The sequence below is a fragment of the Propithecus coquereli genome, unplaced genomic scaffold, assembly GCF_000956105.1.
Source record: "Propithecus coquereli isolate 6110/MARCELLA unplaced genomic scaffold, Pcoq_1.0 Scaffold61, whole genome shotgun sequence".
Classification (NCBI taxonomy): domain Eukaryota; kingdom Metazoa; phylum Chordata; class Mammalia; order Primates; family Indriidae; genus Propithecus; species Propithecus coquereli.
This window is the reverse complement of record NW_012152063.1, coordinates 6970577-6978090: the sequence shown is the minus strand read 5'-3', so window position 1 is coordinate 6978090 and position 7514 is coordinate 6970577. Positions and strand designations below refer to the sequence as shown.

At 38.4% G+C, this 7514-nt stretch overlaps 1 protein-coding gene across 1 annotated transcript in view; it reads right to left on the bottom strand.

Annotated features, from left to right (window-relative positions):
- DNAH11 (dynein, axonemal, heavy chain 11) overlaps positions 1 to 7514 on the bottom strand; it is a 342929-nt gene that overhangs the window by 18270 nt on the left and 317145 nt on the right. Inside the window, exons 74-75 of the mRNA XM_012659401.1 lie at positions 5328 to 5519; positions 1966 to 2085 (exon numbers count right to left, since the gene is read on the bottom strand). Of these exons, the coding sequence (XP_012514855.1) occupies positions 1966 to 2085; positions 5328 to 5519 (312 nt within the window). The remainder of the gene's footprint in view (positions 1 to 1965; positions 2086 to 5327; positions 5520 to 7514) is intronic.

Sequence of the window (7514 nt, the reverse complement as noted above, 5' to 3'; positions counted from 1 at the left end):
TTTAAGTCTGTTATCCACCATGAGTTGATTTTTGTGAGAGATGAAAGGTACATATCCTGTTTCAGTCTTCTACATGTGGCAGACCAATATCCCTCATGAATATAGATGTAAAAATTCTCAACAAAATTCTAGCAAACTGAATTCAGGTGCTTATTGAAAAAAAAATAATCCATCACGACCGAATGGGCTTCATCCCAGATATGCAGGGATGGTTCAACATACGCAAATCTATAAATGTAATTCACTACATAAATAGAAGCAAAAATAAAGACCATATGATCCTGTCGATAGCTGCAGAAAAAGCATTTGACAAAATTCAGCACCCTTTTATGATAAGAACACTTAAGAAAATAGGCACAGACGGGACTTGCCTAAAAATGATAGAAGCCATATATAAGAAACCCACAGCCAACATCATACTGAATGGAGAAAAATTAAGAGCATTTCTGCTTAGAACTGAAACCAGACAAGGTTGCCCTCTATCACTGCTTCTATTCAACATAGTGCTGGAAATCCTAGTCAGAGCAATCAGACAAGAGAAGGAAATCAAGGGCATGCAAACAGGGGCAGAAGAGGTCGAACTATCACTCTTTGCTGATGATATGATCTTATATCTACAGTACCCCAAAGATTCTGCCATGAGTCTACTGACATTGATAAACAAATTCAGCAAAGTCTCAGGTTAAAAAAAATCAATGTACAGAAATTGGTTGCATTCCTATACACCAACAACAGTCAAACTGAGAACCAAATCAAAGACTCAATACCCTTCACAATAGCAACAAAGAAAATAAAAAACAGTTGGAAAACCATACCATGCTCATGGGTTGGCAGAATCAACATTGTTAAAATGTCTATACTACCCAAAATGATCTCAAGATTCAATGCAATCCCTATTAAAATACCAACATCATTTTGTGCAGATCTAGAAAAAATAATTCTATGCTTCATACGGAACAAGAGAAGACCCTGTATAGCACAAGAGAAGACCCCGTATAGCAAAAGCAATCTTAAGCAAAAAGAACAAATTGGGAGGCATCAATTTACCAGACTTCGAGCTATTACAAGGCTATAGTAACTAAAACAGCATGGTGCTGGCATAAGAGTAGAGACAGACCAATGGAACAGAACTGAGAATCCAGATATAAAACCATCCTCATATAGCCATCTAATCTTTCATAAATTAGACAAAAACATACACTGGGGAAAAGAATCCTTATTCAATAAATGGTGCTGGGAAAATTGGATAGCCACACGTAGAAGACTAAAATAGGATTCACACCTTTAATTTTATTTTTAATTGAAAAATAATTGCATATATTTATGAGGTACAATGTGATGTTTTGATACATGTTTACATTGTGGGATGATTAAATCAAGCTAATTAACAAATGCATCACCTCACATATTCACCATGTTTTTCTTAAGCACATATTTTAGTAAGGTGTTAATAATTAAAACCTAGAATATTACACAACTTCTGTGATAGGCAAAAACACTATAATGAAATGATCCCTGGAACAGAAATCAAGAGACTTATATTTTGGGTACAGCTCTTACTCATACCAACTTAATGGCCTGGGACAAATCACATATCTCCTCATCTTGGTCTACAAAACAGAATTTAAGAGTGTCAGCTACGCACACCTCACAGGGTTATTAAGAAGCCCCAGTGAGCCAGTGCGTGCGACAGGGCTTCCCCTTGGCACACTCTCTAACGTGCACAGAAATCACCTGGGGAAGTCTTGGTAAACTGCAGATTCTGATTCTATAGGTCTGGGATGATGCCTAAGATTCTGCATTTCTAACAAATTTCCAAACCCCCACTGAAGGCAGTCCAGAACATACAAAAGGCCAAGAATCCTCAATAACAGAAGAATTATCCATATAGTGAAATTAGTTTAAAAAAATTCTTACCAGAATTTTTCCATAATTTCAGGAAAAATTAATTTAAAAATGTCTCACCAGAGATGGATTCATGAATTCTTCTAAATACACCCGACACAGTCTGCGATCCCAGTCATCTGTGATGTGGCCCCCATACATGATCTCACCAAAGAGATAACGGAGGTCTTCCCATGGGACCTTGGGGAAAAAAAAAACACATAATGTTCACTTCTATGCCTAGGGTATAAGCCACAGAGAGGCCAACCAGTGGTACATGCCCCTCTAACGCAAGCCCCCACTGGAAGAAGAATTAAAAGTGGTTCAGAAATTGTTTAAGTTTCTGTGTAGATTTTCTTGGGAGAATTATTTTCAGTGTTATAATATATTCAGTAAAAATTCACACAATTTTAAAGCAAAGTGAATCATTCCTAGAACCCATTGTGCAGGGAAAGTTTATACGTTCAAAATCTTATCCAAAAATCATGAGAGAATGTTGATTCACAGGGCTTCTGAAGTGTTACATGTTTTTATTGTCTGATTTATATCAGCTTTTATGATCTGATTCAGGAAAAGAAAGAAACATTCACACAATTTGGATTTGGGATGTATTTGGAATTCTATCACTTTCCAAAAGTCCAGGCAAACAAATCCCCTTGCCACAGATAGATTTGAGGATTTGGTTTACCCTACTGACTGTTCTAAGGGTCGTAACTAATGCTGTACCATTAGTTAAAAGAAATCACTGTTATCTCCTCTTTATTTGGCTTAGCTAGAGTTTGAAGCCTGTCTTTGCTACCCTTTAGCTTCTTCTGGGTTTGGAAAACATGCCAGTGTGTGATGAAGCTTTTCTAGACAGGAACCTTTATACCCTCCGGGGCAGTATATTGCCTCCCAACAGTTCAAGTAAAAACGTAATTATAGCCTTCGTTCCTTGCGTGATGTGACAGAACAGAACAAGTAAAATTGCTTCAACTATTCCAATGTACTTGCTACAAGTTTATTTGAATTTGAATAAATGGACCTCAAATATGTCTTTCTTTTAAGCTGGTTTGATGTGAATGAAAAAGAAACATTCTCTCTCTACCACTGCATGGCCTACCTTCCAAGCACCTGAAATGGATGAGAAACAAAGACTTCTTAATCTTATTACTCTTTCTGAGTGCGTTCAATAAAAGCCTGCTACACATTTCAATATTTGATATGCATTAATATCTCTCTTAAGATTTTATTTAGCTAGGGACTTGTTCTTTTAATAATTGATTCTCTTTCCCCAAATCCTGATCTTTGGTTTTTACATATACTTTCTTGAAAAGTGTATTTTGTACAATCAAACTATGTGCACATACTAATTTAATTCCCAAGCCCTGATAACTTGCTTTGTGATGTGCAGCAAATGACTCAGGACTTCTGAGGGACATGAGAATGTGTTAAAACCTAAGGCTATGCTGGTGTTGGAACCCCAGTAGGAGAAGCAGCAGGATACAGCACAACTCAACTGACCGACTGGTGTTGCCAAGACTCAGGATGTGAGAGCTGGAAACAAACACAAGTGTCAAGTCCCCTTTTCCTCCCCTTCATTTTGACCTCAACTGTGTATGGGATTCAGCTGAAATAGAATAATATTCCTGGTCTCAGCCTCATGGGACCATTATGAAGGACTTGAATTAAAGGTATTAAATGGTTTATTTCTTTTTCTGCAGTGAAGGATTCCGGCTCTCACAGGGACAAAGGTGGGCGCCTTGCCTTGGTGCTGCCTCAAGCAATTGCACCACCTGGGAATAAGGACAAGGGTGGGTACCCCATCTTGGTGCTGCCCCATCCTTAATCCTGTCTGGAGCAACTGTCGCTCCTGGGGGAAGGAGGAACCCCTGCTAATCTGCAAAAGAATGCAGGGAATCTCCCAGCCCAGGCACAATAGGGTTTGGAAAGTGACCTAGAATAACCTAACGCTAATTATTATGTCGTTAACTGTCCCTCAAAGTGGTTCAGTGGTGATGTCTGAACCACAAGGAGGGCCCAATCCATACACTATAAACAGGACTGCACACCATAATCAGAGCCCTTTTGTTATGACAGAAGGGTCCGTTTGTTGTCTATGGTGAATGTATCTTGCTCTTGCTCTGTGAACCTGTATCTTGCTTTTGGCTCTGTAAACCTATCTTGTCCTTCCTCAATAAACTTTGTTTCACAGTTGCCTTGCTTTTGGTGTGTCTGGTCATTCTTCGGCCCAGAGCACACCAAGAACCAATAATAGACAACTACAACCTGACAGAACTATTATAATAGTAAATTTTAAACAGTTTAAACAAAAGGTGTTGAGATCAACACAAAAATATTATTATTTATTAGAATGGTCAAATATGCTCAAAGTCTACAGAATTACTTTTTAATTTTATAAATTAAAAAATGATAGATATGGAATATTGAACACCACATACCATATTGAAGCCATTTATTTTAGGTACGACTTATTCAAAATTTGTTCCTTGGGAGAGCACACCCAATAGGTACCAAGTGGACATACCCTGAGAGCAGTCAAAGCACCACCAAAGCTTGAGAAAACTTTGATAACAAAAATTATAACAATGGTTACTGAAAGAACATAAAACAACCATTTCTACTTAGAAACACTGATGGGTGATTTCGAAGGCCCTTTATAGAAAGTGTGGCCTAGACGGACATCTGGTTGGTTTTGACATATATACCCAAATTCTATCAGATTTAACTTAATGAAAAAAGTTTCCCTTGTAAGGAGTAAGCCAGAATATACTTAGGAATAAGTGATTCTTCCTTTTTGAAATCCAATCATTGGGCTTATAAGAGTTTACACAAATGTTCTTGATGAGGCATTCTGATTCCCATCTGTAAAACACATTTTAGCTACGAAATAAAATCATTCATCTACTTTCAACTTCAAATCAAGGAGAACATTACTGAGAAAGTCACAACAAGGTGGCATCCTTAATACATAATAATGACATATGCAGGAAATGCACCATTATTTATACATGTGACGTGCTGTAAATTGCTTCCATCATCAGAACTAATTGTAGTGATTATTAATGCAGTGTTATGAACTGTCAGAATTGCTGTATGTAATTACATTTGTGCAAATGCTTCATTACCTGCCTAATGAATCTGGCATATATGCACATGTAAACCACTGTTTTTGTTAACATAATGAAGGACATTTTTTTTGTTTTGTTTTTTGCACTAAGCCACTGATGTAGAACTGGTTTGACCTATCTTATGAAGTCTGAACATCCACTGCTAGAAAACCTTTGATCTGTTTTATTTTCATACTTGGTAGAAGATGCATATAGTGTCAGCTATTTCAGTAATAGCTTCCAAAGAGAAATTATGGTCCATTTTGATAGCATCCAAAGACTGATAGGTTTAGTAAACTCCTTGGACGAGATTATCTGACCACTAGCACTTACCTTAGGATTTGCTTCTAAGTAGTTGTAGAGGACATTGGCACAAATGGTGAGGTCTCCGAGATTGAAAGGATAGCTTCGGCTCCAGCCCTGTGGGCCAAACCTTAGTCTCCCAGCAACACAGGCATGGAAGTAGCACAGAGAAAAGAGGATGCTTTTAAATTCCTGATCCTTGGAGCACATTTCAAGTGTATCCTGGCAGAAAAGAAAAGAAATGCTTGATTATCCATCTATATGGTTTCCAAGGGCAAGGGTCTGAGTTTTCAATAATCGTGTAAAGGACTCTGAGAGAGAGATGCTACAGATGCAAAAAGTAGTTTTAAGCATGGCTACCTGTCCTATGAGAACATAACAGGAGACTATCTATGTGGCCCTTGGCAGAGTGTTAATTTAAGAGTAATCCTTTTATTTTGCTTCAGTTATTCTTCTGAATGCTTCTAAGTTCACTAGAAAATGAGACAATTCATTTTAACCATGTTAATATTGCTTGACATCATTTTTTTTATGGAAAAATTTCCATGTAAAATTAGGATGACATAGGTCATCGTCTTAGTTTTCATCACTGTAGCAGAATGCTACTTGGCCGAATGCTAGTTAACCACAGCTACCCATTCTTCCCTGGTTCCATAGTCATAGAGATCATCTGGGCATATGGCTACCCATTGCAAGACTGTTTTCCAGCCTCCCTTGAAGCCAGATGTGCCATATGACCAAGTTTTTGCCAACAGAATTTGAGCAGAAGTGGTGTGTATAACTTCCATGTCATTTGCTTAAAAGGAAATTTCTTGCTCTGGTTGTCACTCTTTTCTAAGAACCTCGAGTTAGGTATGGCAGAGGTGCCCATTGGTTTGGGTGTGAGAGAAACAAATTCCTATTTTCACTGAATCACTATAGCTTTGATTCTCTTTCTTATGGCAGCTTAGCCTGTACCTTAACTAATACAATTACTATGACACATGGTTTCCTTCCAACGAACTAAAAGTAAAATTCATTGCTGAGATGACTGGATGACATATGGAAGATTGGAAAACATGTGCCCTATAGACTAGACCTGTGAGGTATTTTTTGAAAATGCAGGCCAGGCGCACCAGCTCACACCTGTAACCCCAGCACTTTGGGAGGCTGAGGTGGGAGGATTGCTTGAGGACAGGAGTTCAAGACCAGCCTGGGCAACATAGTGAGACCCTCATCTCTACAAAAAATAAGAAAAATTGGCCGGGCATAGTGGTATACACCTGTGGTCTCAGCTACTTTGGAGACTGAGGCAGGAGGATTGCTTAAACCCAGGATTTGGAGGCTGCGGTAAGCTATGATCACACCACCACACTCCAGCCTGGACAAGAGAGCCTTGTCTTTACCAAAAAAAAAAAAAAAGAAAAAAAATGCAGATGGAAAGCTGAAAGTTGACCAAGCATGCTACGTTGATAAGGTTATGGCCCAACAGCCGTAAAATTAAAAGGAGGAAAACAGCTGTTTAATCTATGGCTTAAAAGTAATACTTTATGCATTCTCAGATTTGGCAGTTCTGGGAGGTAAGCAAGAAAAGAAGTTGAGAACCACTCCTTCATCTGGTGTTGGCCAGCAGGGAAAGATGAGGCCAAACTATGCATTTTCCTGCCTAGTCCTTTGAAGTGGTCAAACGACAGCCAGTTCACATTTAAAATGAATCTGACAACTTGGGCCATGTACAAAGCATATTTAGGACCTTTGGGCATAGGAGTTCAGACATGGTTTTCCAGGGGACTTCTGGTACTAAACCAACGCTAGATTTGTCCTGTGGGCTTTTGCTTCTTTCTATAGTGCTTTCAGCAGCACCAGGGCTACCACCTGATACAGTTCTGGAACTGGCCAGGCTACGTGTAGTGCAGACCCAACTAAATCACTAGGCCATTCTAAGTCACTAGGCCATTTTTAGGTAATTTATGGATTTTGGAAATAAAAAAAATCATTAAGAATAACTTTTCCACAACTAAATATCAAACAAAATGCAAACTTATAAAGGAAGAAAAGAGAAACCATATAATTGGAATTAATCTTGACAGAAAAAATATATTACTTCTAAATGTAAGAAATTTCTAGAAGAACCAACATAAGTATCAAAATTTCACTTTGAAATTATGATCTAAGAAGTCACGGCTGGGCACGATGGCTCACACCTGTAATCCTAGCACTCTGGGAGGCCGAGGCGGG